The following is a 16,697-nucleotide window of genomic DNA, read 5'->3' as shown; positions in this document are numbered from 1 at the left end:
CCCCATACTGAGTTAGAGCAATGGTTAATCCAGCTGAGTATTCTGTCTCCAGCAGTGGCCAGTGCCAGAGCTTCAGGGGAAGCATACAGAATAGGGCAATACTGGATTGATCTACCTGTCTTCCCCTCCCACACAGTCAGAGGTTTAGAGACACCCAGGACATGGGGTTATGTCCCTGACCATCTTGGCTAATCGACATTAATGGACCTATGCTCCATTCACTTATCTAGTTCTTTTTTAACACAGTTATACATTTTGGCCATCACAGCATCCCATACCAGTGAGTTCCACAGGTAAACCATGTGTTGACTGAAACAGTACTTCCTCTTGCTTGTATTAAACTTGCTGACTGTTAATTTCATCGGGTGACCCCTGGTTTTTGTATTGTAGGAAAGGGTAAATAACACTTTCCTATTTGTATAGACCTCTGTCAAGGTTCCTTCCCCACTCTGAACTCTAGGGTACAGATGTGGGAACCTGCATGAAAGACCCCCTAAACTTATTCTTACCAGCTTAGGTTAAAAGCTGCCACCACCAAAGTGTTACACAAAGAACAGGGGAAGTGCCCACTTGGAAACGTCTCCTCCCCCAAAATATCCCCCCAAGCACTACACCCACTTTCCTGGGGAAGGCTTGATAAAAATCCTCACCAATTTGCATAGGTGAACACAGACCCAAACCCTGGGATCTTAAGAACAATGAAAAAGCAATCAGGTTCTTAAAAGAAGTAGTTTAATTAAAGAAAAAGTAAAAGAATCACCTCTGTAAAATCAAGATGGTAAATACCTTACAGGGTAATCAGATTCAAAACATAGAGAATCCCTCTAGGCAAAATCTTAAATTACAAAAAGACAGAAAGACAGGAATATACATTCCATTCAGCACAGCTTATTTTATCAGCCATTTAAACAAAACAGAATCTAACGCCTATCTAACTAGACTGCTTACTAACTCTTTATAGGAGTTCTGACCTGCATTCCTGCTCTGGTCCTGGCAAAAGCATCACACAGACAGACAGACCCTTTGTTTCCCCCACCTCCAGGTTTGAAAGTATCTTGACTCCTCATTGGTCATTTTGGTCAGGTGCCAGTGAGGTTATCTTAGCTTCTTAACCCTTTACAGGTGAAAGGGTTTTTCCTCTGGCCAGGAGTGATTTAAAGGTGTTTACCATTCCCTTTATATTTATGACAACCTCTATCATATTTCCCCTTAATTGTCTCTTTTTGACGCTGAACAGCCCTAATCTTTTTAGTCTCTTCTTGTATGGAAGTTGTTCCATGCCTTGGATAATCTTTGTTGCCATTCTCTGAACTTTTTCCAATTCCACTGTATCCTTTTTGAGATGGGGTAACCAGAACTGGACACAGTATTCAAGGTGCCTGCACAATAAGGATCAATATAGGGGCATTATGATATTTTCTGTCTTATTTTCTACTCCTTTCCTGGAAGTTCCTAACATTCTGTTAGCCTTTTTGATCACTGCTGTGTATTGAGCTGAAGTTTTCAGAGAGCTATCCATGATGACTCCAAGATCTCTTTATTCAGTGGTAAGAGTTAGTTTAGACCCTATCATTTTTTTACAACATGCATTACTTTGCACTTTTCAATGTTGAATATCATCTGCCATTTTTTCATCCAGTGACCTAGTTTTTTGAGATCCCCCTGTAACTCTTTGCAGTCAGCTTTGGATTTAGCTATCTTGAATAATTTTGTAATGACTTTTGTTGACAATTTTATTGTTGACAGGTTCATAGCTGGCATTACAATAAAATATTTCTTCTCAAAATGAATATTAGCTCCACATTGCAAAGCCATCTGATGGGAAATTCAGGCAGCATTTAACCTTGGGTTTTTCATTCATGGCATTTTGAGGCTTGGTGCTCTTTGTCTCTGTGGTTATATATAATACTTTACCCCAGATTCCCTTTGCTTGAAGATCTATGGCTTTAGTTTCCCTTATTTGGCATTGCTGTTGGTAACATATTATATCCTATCTATGTGGTAATGTTAGTATCTCAGAACTGAATTCTTAGGTATCTTCTCATATTTTTCCAAGAACTAGTAAAGTCACAAGGTGTTTCCCTAGTTTTCATTTGGACTGCTTGGAAACATGAATACTTGTGAATAACAGACCCTTTTAAGTATTCAGAAAATATCATGTAAATTTTGCATTGGAGAACTTAAAAGGTTACACTTGAGATATACATAGAGTCAAGAAGCAATTACAGATGCTGGGAAGTATGCCTTGCTGGCATGCTGGCCTGTGCATCGTGGCCCAAAGAAAGTATGGTCTGTGGCATGTTAAAATTAAAGTGGCTTCCTTAATTGGAATAAAAACAATGAGGAGTCCTTGTGGCACCTTAGAGACTTATGAATTTATCTGGGCATAAGCTTTTGTGGGCTAAAACCCACTTCATCAGATGCATGGAGTGAAAAATATAGTAAGCGGAATATATATTATAACACATGAAAAGATGGGAGTTGCCTTACCAAGTGGGGGGTCAGTGCTAACAAGGCCAATTCAGTTAAGGTGGAAGTGGCCTATTCTCAACAGTTGACAAAAAGGGGAGAATACCCCGGGAGGAAAAATTACTTTTGTAGTGTTAATGAGGGCAATGCAATCAAGGTGGCCCATTTCCAACAGTTGACAAGAAGTTGTGAGTATCAGCAGAGGGAAAATACTACCAACTCTCATTTAAAACCAGGGACTAACTGTATATTGAACTTGACCCCATAGCACAGAACTTTTCTACTGTGTCATTGATTTGGTTGGGGATTGGTCCTGCTTTGAGCAGGGGGTTGGACTAGATAACCTCCTGAGGTCCCTTTCAACCCTGATATTCTACGATTGACAACCTGGGTGAGTTTAGCTGCTTAAAATAGATTTGTTGTCTTGGCATCACATTTTCAGTGTTGGAACAGCAACTGTTACATGTAGATTGAGAATTATTTTTTCCCCTGGACATTGTGATTTCAAGCTCTTTATAGCTTAATTGATCTTTTGTATCTGCTCCTAAAATTTATATATTGGGTTTAGACTTGAGATGACAGCTAGTCCTGCTTTCTCAGACTGACTGACTGCTTAGTAGAACAGCTGTATTAGTGTGTAACTCTACATACAGTGCATTAATAAAGCAGCTTTCTGCCTAAAGTTAGAGGTAGCAGTATGTAACGTCTGCTTTCTGTGCAGTATACAATATTGATAGATGTCCAAAGAGATTCTTCTTGTGGGCAATAGGGTAGATTTTTCCTGAATAAACATCAGAAAATCTCCCTTGCAAACACATGTAGAAATCTGCAGAGAGAGAGAAGCTTGAATTTAACTGCTTATTTTGTGATTCTGATCTTTTAAGTTCACCTTTAGGTGTACCTGAGCTCAATATTTTATTTGGCCTACTGTAAAATATTTTATTTGAGTGAACTATGACACTCATGTATGTTGAGTACAAAGTCTTAAGATAGCAAATGAGATGGATGAGGTAGAAGAGTCTAGACATAAGGTCTCCTGCAAGATGCTCAGCACCCCCAAATCCCATTGATTTCTAGGGGAGCAGATGGTGCTCAGTACCTTACAGAACTGGTCGTGTGCTGATCATCACATTTTAAAAAGCTGATTCTTGTTAAATGCGCAAATCTCATTGTTTTACTTTCTAGCCATGCCAGTATTGGATCCAATCCTATGTTCTACAGATGTGCCAAGACCAGATGAGCCTATAACTTTGACTTGCAGAATTCATTCTTTTTACCCTGAAACAATTGAATTGGCTTGGTATAAAGATGATGATGGAGTGCCAGAGAAACCCTTCATTAGTGACGTGACAAGTGGACCACATGGACTTTTCTTCTGCACCAGTAGCTTAATATTACGTCTTGCAGTTGAGGATATTGGAAGGAGATTCATCTGCAAAGCTAAACTTAAAGGCTCACACCAGTATAAAGAATCTTCTTGGGAGCTGGAAAATTTGAGTAAGTTAATTCTCAAAATACTATTTTAATAGTAAAATGAAAACTGTATCAACCATCTCCATAACACACACATTGCTTTTAAAGCAAAAAATTATCGATCTCTGGGTCACTTTCTGCAGTACTCAGGTGCTCCCTTTTAAAAGGGGAAATACAGCCCTCCACAGAGGGCCAGCAGAAGGCCTAGGCACCATCAAAGCCACATTTTGTGGATTTAACTGCTGCATAGGCTTAGAGCTGCTAGATCTTTACATGGGGGTGAATTTCATCAAAAGGCCCCATCCCCAGTAGGAAAACGGGTGTATTTTTATACATTAACACACACGTTAAAATCCTCTGGTAGACAAGACCATTGCAATTTTAATAAGTAGGAGCTTTGGTGTCACCTCAGTGAGCTAACATGTATTAAAATATGGATTTTTACATATGTAAAACACCCAAACAAACCACGTTTTTTCTTAGTGAAGGCAAGGCCTCTGTGTTCTCTCTGTAGGCCAGATCTTACACTCCTTATGAAGGCAAAATACCCTTTGAAATCACTGCTGGTTTTGCCTGACTAGAAAAATGAGTGGGTAAGTGCAGGATCACGTTTTATACTTTTACTATCTAAAAAAGAAAACCAAGAGCTAACTCCTCCCCCAGAGTTTTCTTTAAAAATCCTGTGCTTGGTTCAGGTTACCAACATTTCTTTTCTGATCCCAGACTGATGCCTGCACATGCAAACAGGTTTCAGGGTGGTAGCCATGTTAGTCTGTATTAGCAAAAACAAGGAGGAGTCCTTGTGGCACCTTAGAGACTAACAAATTTATTTGAGCATAAGCTTTCATGGGCTAGAACCCACTTCATCAGATGTGTGAGGTATATATACATAGTACATGAAAAGATGGGAGTTGCCTTACCAAGTGGGGAGTCAGTCTAACAAGACAATTCAATTAACAGTAGAATACCAAGGGAGGAAAAATCACTTTTGTAGTGGAAATGAGGGTGGCCCATTTCAAACAGTTGGCAAGAGGGTGTGAGTAACAGTAGGGGGAAATTAGTATGGGGAAATTAGTTTTTTTAATGACCTATCCACTCCCAGTCTTTATTCAGGCCTAATTTGATGGTATCCAGTTTGAAAATTAATTCCACTTCTGCAGTTTCACGTTGGAGTCTGTTTTTGAAGTTTTTTTGTTGACGAATTGCCACTTTTAAGTCTGTAATTGAGTGACCAGGGCAATTGAAATGTTCTCCTACTGGTTTTTGAATGTTATAATTCCTGATGTCAGATTTGTGTTTATTTATTTATACATTGGCCAAACCGGACAGTCTCTGCGCAAAAGAATAAATGGTGCCACAAGGAGTCCTCGTTGTTTTTGTGCATGCAAAGTTTCACTGCTCAAGGAGGTTGGGGACATTTGTAAACTACTGTACATAAATGTGGCATGTTTTACTTTCTAAAGCATTCCTCTGGGAAATCAATATAGCTTATATAGACACACACACACACTATATATATAATGTCAAGCAATTAAAAAAATTAACCGCGATTAATGGCATGATTAAAAAATAACAATACTATTTATTTAAATATTTTGAATGTTTTCTACATTTTCAAATATATTGATTTACAACACAGAAAACAAGCTGTACAGTGCTCACTTTATATTTATTTTTGATTACAAGTACTTGCACTGTAAAAGAACAATAGTATTTTTCAGTTCACCTAATACAAGTACTGTAGTGCAGTCTCTTTATCATGAAAGTTGAACTTACAAATGTAGAATTATGTACAAAAAACCTTCTAAAATAAAACAATGTAAAATTTTAGAGCCTGCAAGTCTACTCTGTCCTACTTCTTGTTCAGCCAATTGCTCAGGCAAACAAGTTTGTTTACATTTGCAGGAGATAATGCTTCCCGCTTCTTGCTTACAGTGTCACGTGAAAGTGAGAACAGGCGTTCTCATGGCACTGTTGTAGCCAGCATTGCAAGATATTTATGTGCCAGATGCACTAAAGATTCATATGTCCCTTCATGGTTCAACCAGCATTTCAGGCAACATGAATCCATGCTGATGACGGGTTCTGCTCGATAACAGTCCAAAGCAGTGCAGACCGACGCATGTTCATTTCATTATCTGAGTCAGATGCCACCAGCAGAAGGTTGAATTTCTTTTTTGGTGGTTCGGGTTCTGTAGTTTCCGCATCGGAGTGTTGCTCTTTTAAGACTTCGGAAAGCATGCTCCACACCCTGTCCCTCTCAGATTTTGGAAGGCACTTCAGATTCTTAAATCTTGGGTTGAGTGCTGTAACTATCTTTAGAAATCTTCTTTGCGTTTTATCAGATCTGCAGTGAAAGTGTTCTTAAAATGAACAACGTGCTGGATTATCATCTGAGACTGCTATAACATGAAATATATGGCAGAATGTGGGTAAAACAGAGCAGGGGACATACAATTCTTCCCCAGGGAGTTCAGTCTCAAAATTTAATTAATGCATTTTTTTTTAACAAGCATTATCAGCATGAAAGCATGTCGGAGCATGAAGAGGCATATGAATGTTTAGCATATATGGCATGTAAATACCTTGCAATGCCAGCTACAAAAGTGCTATGCAAATGCCTTGTTCTCATTTTCAGGTGACATTGTAAACATTATCGCCTCTAAATGTAAACAAACTTGTTTCTCAACAATTGGCTGAACAAGAAATTGGACTGAGTGGACTTGTAGGCTCTGAAGTTTTACATTGTTTTGTTTTTGAGTACAGTTGTGTAACAAAAAAAATTTCTACATTTGTAAGTTGCACTTTCATGACAAAAAGATTGCACTACAGTACTTGTATGAGGTGAATTGAAAAATACTATTTCTTTTGTTTATAATTTTTACAGTCAAATATTTATAATAAAAAATAATATACACTTTGATTTCAATTACAACACAGAATACAATATATATGAAAATCTAGAAAACTTCCAAAATATTTAATACATTTCAATTGGTATTCTATTGTTTAGCAGTACAATTAAAATTGCGATTAATTGCAATTAGTTTTTTTTAATTGTGATTAATTTGTTTGAGTTAATTGCAACTAATCAACAGCCCTAGTGTGTATATGTGTATGTATATATATATTGTGGTAGAGCTCCGAACTTGTCCCCGTGGGTCCCGCGCTTCCAGGCAGTTTATGCTAGCTTCAGAGGCTCACTGCAACCCTCCACGTAGCCCTTCTCTCTCTAGGGCCAGGGATACAGTCTACTGAGCCCTTTTCGTCATAAGCCAGCAATGGAGGTTGGTGAGAGAATTCCCACAGTCTCTGTTGCTCCTGTGGCCTCATGCCAAAATAGTTTAGCCTTCTGTCCTGACAGGGGCCTGTTTTCCCCTCCCAGGAAGTGTTTCTGTAGTGGTGGGTTGGGGGGAACCTGGGCCCGCCCTCTACTCCGGGTTCCAGCCCAGGGACCCTAACGGTAGCAGCTGTTGGCAGCCAACCTTTTACTGCCAGAGTTGCTACATTTCCCTGGGCAACTTTCCCACAGCTCTCCTGCTTCTCCCTTACCAATGACTGAGGGTGTCTTCATTAACCAGCCCTTCAGCCACACTTCCTCTCCCCTGGCTCCTCTCTGCCTGACTGGAGTGAGCCCTTTTATATTATCAGAGGAGCCTTAATTAGAGTCAGGTGGTCACATTAGCTTAATGGCCTCACCTGACTCTTTGCAGGTTAATTGGAGTCAGGTGTTCTCATTACCCTGGAGAAGCCCCTGCTCTGGTCAGTCAGGGAACAGAAAACTGTTAATCCAGTGGCCAGTATATCTACCTTCTTCTAATCTGCTGTACCCAACTGGTCTGGGTCTATCACAATATATAAATAAAATAAGACATCAAATAATGAAACAGACTTTCACAGAGATGTAATAATGGCAAAGAGTCCTGTGGCACCTTATAGACTGACAGACATATTGGAGCATAAGCTTTCGTGGGTGAATACCCACTTCGTCAGAAGCATGTGAATACCCACTTTAACATGCATTTGACAAGTGGGTATTCACCCATGAAAGCTTATGCTCCAATACGTCTGTTAGTCTATAAGGTGCCACAGGACTCTGCCGCTTTTACAGATCCAGACTAACATGGCTACCCCTCTGATACTTTTCACAGAGATAACACTTCTGTTTCTGACAGACAGGATGTGCTGTTTTTTACAGAACTGTATCGTTTAGAGTCTCTACCTCTTCCCCTGAGTTTTATTCCCATTTTCATTCCTATTTTCCTCTGTTATTTTTCTCCTTCCTTTCCTGTTGCTCACATGCAGCTGTTAAGATCTTTGCTGTCATTGGGAGCTATTGTGAATTTCTTATTAATAGAAACACAGTGGAAGGTCTGTACTTTAGCTTCTGTTTTCTCTCAACTGCCTAATCATTCTACTTTTGCCTTATTTGTTGTTTTATTTGCAGTATTTATTCCAAAAGTCTCAAATATTGTATGTGAGCCCAGTATCCCTGAGAGTGGTAAGGCCGTCACATTATCTTGCCAGGTGACAGATTACCACCCAGCACAGTGTCAAGTGCGCTGGATGAGAGGCTTTGAAGAACTCACCGAGGCTGCAATTAAAACCCAGGACCCTCAACTTGATACAGCAACAAATCTGTACCACAGAGTAAGCCAGGTGACATTTACACCTGAACCTGAGGACCATGCAGTAGAGTTCACTATTGAAGTCATCCATTGCAACAGAACTACGAAGAAGTCCTATCCTCTCATGTTAAAAGGTGACTATTGAATTGTCTGTTCTTTGTGTAAGGTAATCCTGCTTTCTCCTTTAGTCTTCTTTATGTTATATGGGAAGGGCACAGGCCTAGAGCAGATGTTGATGCTGTTTGGACCAGTAGGGAGCATGGAGGACTGAGAGTGCACCCAAAGCCTCTAGAATGGCAAAATGTGAGACCTTGGCAAAGGGCAAGGGGAAAAATGGAGAGCACATAGAGATCTTACCCTGGGGGAGAGCTAATGGAGGGAGAACACAGAAACCCTGGCATGGAGGAAGAACAGAGAACAATGGTACGGGCCTTGGGGGGCAGGAACTCTCCTGGAGATATCTCATTAGTGACTCAGGAGGAATACTGTGTGGAGCATCTTCTCCCCTACCTATTCCAGCCATAGCACAGCTCCCCACTGGCCACAGACCCTGCCCCCACAGGGTTGAGGTGTGGTGTGAGGATAAGGAGTGAACATGCAGTGAAAATGCTGCTCCTGCCCTCTTTACCACCCAGTCTGGCTCCGCAAGGTTCTACTCCCTTCCCCTTGCATGTAGAGGGGAGAACATAGAATATTTTAATCAAGTAAAACACTTACTTGTCCCAGTATCAATAGCCAACAGATTTCTGATGAGCAACCGTACAATAACAAGCCAGTGTGTGCAACGTAGGGAAAAATACTCAGTAAAGATAGATTTAGGTTGAGAATTTCAAAACCACTGAGAGGATTTGGATACCTCATTGCCATTAACTTTAATGGGAACTAGGTGTCCAAATCCCTAAGGCAAATTTCACAATCTCAGGCTTAAGAGACTCTAGGAAGCTTAAAAAATTTATGATCAACAATGAGAAAACAAGCATTCTTAGGAGATATGGAACATTTCCCTATCCGTGTCCTTTTGAAGACTAGAAGTATGACGTAACTTACTGGGAGCTCTGCCAAAAAGCAAAGAAGGAACTATTTTTTAGAAAAGCTCTATAGCTGAACAATTACTGAAAGGTATATAAATTAGGGGTCAAACTTCATAGCTTTTGTAGGCCAAGTTCATTGCACGCACCAGGGGACCCTTGCATCCCTCCATTCTCCACCACAAGTTCCCTGAATGCCACCCTCCTATCCCCCTCTTTTGTAGGGACTCCCTGCACCCTCACACCCTGGCAGGGGTCTGTTCCCGCCCCCCAGGCCTGTACCATTGTTCTCCATTCTTCCTCCATCCCAGGGTTTCTGTGTTCTCCCTCCATTAGCTCTCCCCCATGGTAAGATCTCTATGTGCTTCCCATTTTTCCCTTTGCCAAGGTCTCACATTTTGCCATTCTAGAGGCTTTGGGTGCACTCTCAGTCCACCATGCTCCCTACTCCCCTCTTTCAGCTCATGCCACTCTAGTTGCCACTCTATTCCCACCTCACCATTTTTGTTTGTTTTTGGTCCCCCCCCCTTTCTCTGTGGGAGATAAAAGTCATTCAGGATGTCACCATATTAAACTTTATTGGGAAGATGGGCAGAGCTTAGATGGTGGGGGGAGTTAGGCTGGAATGTGTTAATGGGTGCCATCAACTGGTTATTGGATCTACAGACAATTAGATAAGTGGCTGAAGCTGTTGTCTATGCTAACCAGATGATAGCGCCCATCTTCATTCATCCCCCTTTCCGATTTTCCATTTTTCACCAAAATCAATAGCATTCTGCCCACTGATGTCTATAACATTTCCTGAAATTTTGGAATTGAGCAGATGCAGCATTTAAGAGTTCTTGCATTATATCCAGATAAAAACAGAAATGTCATCAAATTGAGTGTAGGACTTCACTTCCCTTGGCCAGTTATATACATGTTTTTATGGGGGATTGCAAAGTTATTCTTGTAATGTGTTTAAATTACCAAAAGCACAGTCACTTCCTTAACTCTGAGCCTTTGGTTACTTCCTGTGTATCAGACCCCACAGCTATCAACTTCACACTCTACTCTGTATATATTTAATATTAACACAAACAACAGTAGTACCTTCTTGAATATTCCTTTTGTTTGTGCAGATAAAATATATTTCAACACTTTTTGCAGATTTCCCAAGAATTACAAGTATTGTTCTTAGTCCAAATGATGTGGAGTATGGAAAACCCCTTTCTCTGACCTGCGAAATCATGGATTTCTTTCCCAACGATATTCAAGTCCAGTGGTTTCAGGAGAAAGATGTAATCAAGGAGGGTTCATCAGTACAAGAGCCAAAGCAGGATAACAGGGGCCTTTTCTATACGTCTTCTGGTCTTCAGCTAATACCCTCTGCTCAAGATTATGGCAGAAAGCTTGGTATAATGGTGATGCACAAGACTCTGACAAAGCCCATTACAAAAAATGTGTATCTAAAACTCCCAGGTATGTTTAACAAGTCTGTGGGTCTACAATAGAGCAATGAGTTTTCTAGAGCATGAGGAAAAAAATATTTTTGTTTTACCGATAGCTGGCCAGATCCACCAACCATGGTGCAGGAGGGTGTACATTATATCTTCTAGCAACAATGAGATTCACCTGGGTATTGCTCTCCCTACTTGTATTTTGTCAGGGGCAGTTTAGGCTCCAGTCAGGACTGCATGGGAGTCCCAGAGATGGAGTCTGCTGAAAAGATCTAGGGCCAGAGTTTCAAAGGCAGATATGTGCCTAAAGATGCAGATAGGAGCCTAGTAAGATCTACAAAAAGTACCTATATGATATCAGTGCCTAATTGCAATAGCTTTTCAGCGGCAGTTGGGCACTTAACCTGCCAGACCCATTCATAAATCCAACTAAGCACTTATCTTTAAGCACCTGAAGACCTTTGTTAGTCTGCCCCCTTGACTATACCCCGCTGCTGGCTACTTTTAGTGTAGCAGCAGTCCATAGAACTCCCCTTACACACCACCCCACCCGGAGGGACTTTTTGCCTCTGGGGCCTTGTGCATCGGTTCACGTTGGCAGAAATTAGGATTGACACAGGCTGAAGTTAAACCCAAGGTTTGTCTGTCTTTTGCTAGACATTTAAAATTCCAGGTTTCAGAAAGATCTGGGATTCCTCCCCCTGGAAAATGTGTTAAAACTAAAGCGACACTCCTCTCAAGTCTCTCCTAACATGTATCTTGTCTGTAAATGGGCATAGTCACTTTGCAGTTAGACACCTGCAGCTGGTCTGTGTCAGCTAATTCAGGCTCTTGGGGCTTGGGCTGTAAAGCTGCGATGTAGACGTTTGGACTTGAGCTGGAGCTTGGACTCTGGGATCCTTCGAGAAAGGAGGGTCCCAGAGCCCAGGATCCAGCCCAAGTCTGAAAATCTACACTGCACTTTACACTCCCACAGCCTGAGCCCCATGAGCCCGAGACATGGGTCATGCGGGTTTCTAACTGTAAGGTAGACATATCCTTAGAGTCTCTACCTTCCCCTTCTTACATGGATTGCGGATGGGTAGGGCCCTATGAAATTCACAGTCCATTTTGGTCAATTTCATGGCCATAGGATTTAAAAAATAGTAAATATCATTGTTTCAGCTATTTAAATCTGAAATTTCACAGTGTTTCAATTGTAGGGATCCTGACCCAAAAAGGAGTAGCGGGCTGGGGCCTGCAAGGTTATTGTAGGAGGTGGGGTTGCGGTACTGCTACCCTTACTTCTGTGCTGCTGCTGGGGGCGGCGCTGCCTTCAGAGCTGGGCAGCTGGAGAGCGGCGACTGCTGGCCGGGATCCCAGCTCTGAAGGCAGAGCCGCCCCCAGCAGCAGGGCAGAAGTAAGGAGGGCCGGTATGGGATTGCCACCCTTACTTCTGCGCTGCAGCCTGCAGAGCAGGGCCCTCAGTCAGCAGCCGCTGCTCTCCAGCCACCCAGCTCCGAAAGCGGCAGCAACGCAGACGTCAGGGTGGCCTGGTATGGGATTGCCACCCTGACGTCTGCGCTGCTGCTGCTGGCGGGGTGCTACCTTCAGAGCTGGGCACCTGGCCAACAGCCGCCACTCTCCGGCCATCCAGCTCTGAAGGCAGTGCAGAAGTAAGGGTGGCAATACCACAACCCCCCTAAAATAACCTTGCAACCCCCCTGCAACTCCCTTTTGGGTCAGGACCCCCAATTTGAGGAACGCTGGTCTCCCCCATGAAATCTGTATAGTATAGGGTAAAAGCACACAAAAGACCAGATTTCATGGCTGGGAGACTAGATTTCACCGTCTGTGACATGTTTTTCATGGCCATGAATTTGATAGGGCCCTACAGATGGGTGTTCCTGACATATGTATTCAATCACAATCCTCATCATTCTAATGAAGTGCTTAGCAGCACATGCCACTCTTTGGCCTTACTCCTGCTCCTGGAGAAAAGTGATTTGGTGGCAGAACTCATTCATGCAGGATCAAATTCCCTGGCTTTCTCTGTTCTGCTTAACACTTTTAACCTGTGCTTATATGGAAGAGTACTGTGCACATGGCCTTGTGCAGGATCAAGCCCAGGTGCTCTGTCCCATTTAAAAAAAAAAGTGAATATTTTCTCTTTTGCTGGTTAATTTTCTTTTCTTGATAATCCCATTGATAGTGCCCAGGATTGTTTTATTGTACTGTGTTTCTAATGGAAAACTATCCCTCCTTTTTAGCAAAGTCTCCTGCCATTTCTGAGATTAGAGCAACACCCGCATCACCCCAGGTCAATGAGACTGTCTGTCTTGAAGTTTCCATATCAGATTTTGCACCGGAAAATATAAAAGTTGCATGGTATAAAGACTGGTTAGAGTTACCTAAAGACAATCATAACATAGATACCCACATTGGAAAAAATCATTTATGTTTCTCTACATTGAAAACACAATTTACTGCTAATGCATCTGATATTGGAAAAACATTCAGATGTGAGGTTATTCATCCAGCAACAAACTCCTGCACAGATAAAACGTTTATATTGAAACTCGATGGTAAGTTGGATTTTTTAATTAAGGGCCTGCGATGGGAGGCACTCACCTCTTGAGTGCCTGTTAGCAGCTGAGTGTGGTACTGCAGTTCTTTTCTCACCCTGTGCCTCCTGTAAGCTGCTGACTGACCCGGGTGGGTCTTCCATGACTTGGCCCTCTGGCTGAGTCACAGAGTCCAAATGAATCACTTCCAGGGTAGTAAAGAGTTCAATAAATGAGCAGTCCTGTTGCCCCTACTAGGATGTTCAGCCCTAGCTCTGAGCCCTTTGTTTTGGCTCTCACCTACGCCCTGTCCCCTTCTTGGGGTTTATGCCATTGTCGCAGCAGGGGAAACCCAGGCCTGCCCACCACTCCAGGTTCCAACCTATGGACATTATAAACAGCAGTGCACATTGCTTGATTTTAGTTTGTTGCTGTTTCTTCCTTGGGCCTCTTCCTACTTGGCCTGTTTTAGTGTCACCATTCCCTCAGGGCTAAGGATTTTAGGTTCTCTCTCTCCCTGCAAACCCAGTTTAAGCAAATGCAGCAAGAAACAAACTCTAGTTCTCCCTCAAGCTCAAAAGCGCAGCGCAGCGCAGCACCCTTGTCCTCTGGTCCCAGCTAGGAACTAACCTTTTAAGGCTCTGCAGATCCTTTTATCTGAGCCTGCTAGGCTCGGACTGACTGCTTCCAGGAAGCCTCTCTAGGCAGGCTTGGAGGACTCATCTTTGCTGCTCCTTTCTGTTTCACTTTGCTGCTTCCTGGGGTGGGCTATAGCAGAGCAGTGTGGCCTCCTGTGGGGAGCCACAAAGGCCAGGTGCACTCCATCACAGTGCCAGTTTTAGGTTGGGTAACACCTTACTCCACAGATACTCTCATTGATTTCAGTGGAACTGGCTAATGAAGGAAGGGACAGATTTTAAAAGTATTTAGGCAGGGTAAACTTGCCTATCCATCTTTAAGCATCTAAATACCTTGAAAATCTGCCGCCAAGATACTACTCAGTGTGAGTAAAGGTGTCAAGGATCAGACCCTAAATAAGCTTGAGTCTCTATACAAGTATCAATGTAGAATTCACTTCTGAACCTTAACTTTCCCTCCCAGCATCATCCACTGAACTAACTATATCCACTTCCCTAGCTTTATAGAGAAAATGGCTTGTTATATTATAATTAAAATGGAGATAGAACTTCTTGAGATACTCATGCTCAAAACTTGGCTTGTTTTAATGATCAGAGAAAATAAGTGAAATGAGTGAAATAAGTGAAAAGGCTTCTGTTGAGTTCAGAGGAGTTTGGATCAGGTCCTCTGACAGTGAATGTGAAAACAGATGTATTAAATAACGGGATGAAAACATATTTATAAGGATGCCATGGAACCATACAAAATTTCGTAATGTGTATAATTGTGTGTTTTCCTACTGATTTGTTAACTACCCCGATGATAAATGTATGCTTGTTATAGATAACGTGGTATTTCTTCCTACTTTACAGATTTTTCTACCAGCACCGGAGATATATCCACTCTGACTGGAAATCAGAACCACACGTTGAGTGAGTTTTATATCTAACTGAGATAAGTTGCAAATCCTCCGTCTAATAGCAATGGTCCAACCCATCACTTTGTCCCCTCAGGCACAGGGGATGAAAAGCCTAGTGGGAGATGTGAGAAGGCCGCAATGCTGTCTATATGGCATCCTCTTCCCATTTCTCCTATGGGTGTGGGATCAGGGATATGTGTGTTGGGGCAGGCAGGATAGTGGTAGTTCAACCTTGCATAGAAAGAATCAACTCAACCCCCCTCCTAACTTTTGGACTGTTCCCTTTCAGCTGTGGAACACCCTTGAGGATGGCCGAGGGGAATTCTGAGGTTCATGGCAGGTAGGGTAGTTGGAGAAGTCCAGAGACCAGAGAAGGAATGTGAACATACAGGGCTTCCACATGGATGGTCCTGGTCTCCAGCATATTCACAAGAATCCTGGGATTTGGGGACTGAAACCCCTTTTTGTCCCACACAGGGAGGTAGCAAACCCACCACTCCCCACCCCCAACTGGAGGAATAATCTGCTGGAAACTCCACAAGTGGTCCCTGCTTAGGGACGATTTGAACCTATGCCACTTTGTCTTCAGTTAATTAATTGGGAAAGGGTTCTGTCACCGCAGGAGCACCTCGTTATGTCCAGGCGTGGCAATAACAGCTCTCTTCCAATATGGTACCCCCAGCCAGTGGTCTCTCTCTGTCTAGTCTCTTTTCCCATAACTTGGCCCTGTGACCACATCATAATTAATTCCAGAGTAATAGAAAGCTCAACATAGAACAGTTCAGTTTCCTCACAAGAGGGTCTTTGGTCCCAACTCCAGGCCCTTGGTCCTCACACCCTTTCCTTAAGGCTTTCCAATGTCCTTTTGCCCATCTCCTGGTTCACACCACCTTACCAGAGGCTGACAGGGGAACCTAGGCCCTCCCACTACACTGGGTTCCAGCCCAGGGACACTGTAACCAGCAGTCAGGTCTGCTCAGTCCCACTCCTGGCTGCTTTTTCCTTGGGCTCCTTCCTATCTAGCCTTTCTCAAGCCATCTCCACCACAACCTCTCTAAGTTGACCCTTCTCTCTTGCAGGAGCCTGCTCCAACCCAGTAGCTACTACCTCCCCAGCTGCTTGCCAGTCTTTTCTGCTCCTCAACTGCTAGGATCTTAGGGCTGCTGCTTCCTCCCTGGGCTTCCTTCTTACCACTGTTCTGTTCCCACAGGGTGGCTGCAAGCTCTCTCTCCTGGCAGTCCCCCTTCTTTGTCTTTGTTTTTTGGTGCAGCAACCTCATCGTACAAGACTATGACCGCCCCTTTCTTCATTCTTTTTTAGCCAAGTTTCCCCCACCTCCCCTCACCCCATATCCAGTCACTCAGTCTAGTTTCCTTAAAGAAATGTAGCCAGGGTGGGTTTTTTTTTTTTTTTTGGCACTATTCAATTTCCCTGACATTCTCACTAGTCCCTTTAGAAAAAAGTCTTTAATGCCAAGCAGACTCAGTATTTCATAAAGAAACTTTTTTCCCATAGAACACGATCAACGGTTTCTGTGGTTTTGTACAGATTACACAGCCCGTCTTTATGTCTTTTTAATA

General features: G+C 42.6%; 1 protein-coding gene and 1 long non-coding RNA gene across 7 annotated transcripts in view; one reads left to right on the top strand and one right to left on the bottom strand.

Moving 5' to 3' along the window:
• LOC140912650 (uncharacterized) overlaps positions 1–16,697 on the bottom strand; it is a 56,051-nt gene that overhangs the window by 712 nt on the left and 38,642 nt on the right. The window lies entirely within an intron of this gene.
• Positions 1–16,697, top strand: part of NCR3LG1 (natural killer cell cytotoxicity receptor 3 ligand 1) — a 32,999-nt gene that overhangs the window by 11,827 nt on the left and 4,475 nt on the right. For 4 of the 6 annotated variants that reach the window (XM_073347383.1, XM_073347379.1, XM_073347378.1 and 1 more), the window contains 5 exons: positions 3,655–3,966; positions 8,390–8,704; positions 10,748–11,059; positions 13,287–13,601; positions 15,071–15,130. In XM_073347383.1, the coding sequence (XP_073203484.1) occupies positions 3,655–3,966; positions 8,390–8,704; positions 10,748–11,059; positions 13,287–13,601; positions 15,071–15,130 (1,314 nt within the window). Of the gene's footprint in view, positions 1–3,654; positions 3,967–8,389; positions 8,705–10,747; positions 11,060–13,286; positions 13,602–15,070; positions 15,131–15,406; positions 15,458–16,697 lie in introns of all 6 variants that reach the window. The other 2 variants (XM_073347381.1, XM_073347382.1) reach the window with 2 other exon arrangements.

The sequence above is a fragment of the Lepidochelys kempii genome, chromosome 6 (genome assembly GCF_965140265.1).
Source record: "Lepidochelys kempii isolate rLepKem1 chromosome 6, rLepKem1.hap2, whole genome shotgun sequence".
NCBI lineage: Eukaryota > Metazoa > Chordata > Testudines > Cheloniidae > Lepidochelys > Lepidochelys kempii.
The sequence above is the reverse complement of the archived record's forward strand: the minus strand, read 5'-3'. Positions and strand labels throughout refer to the sequence as shown.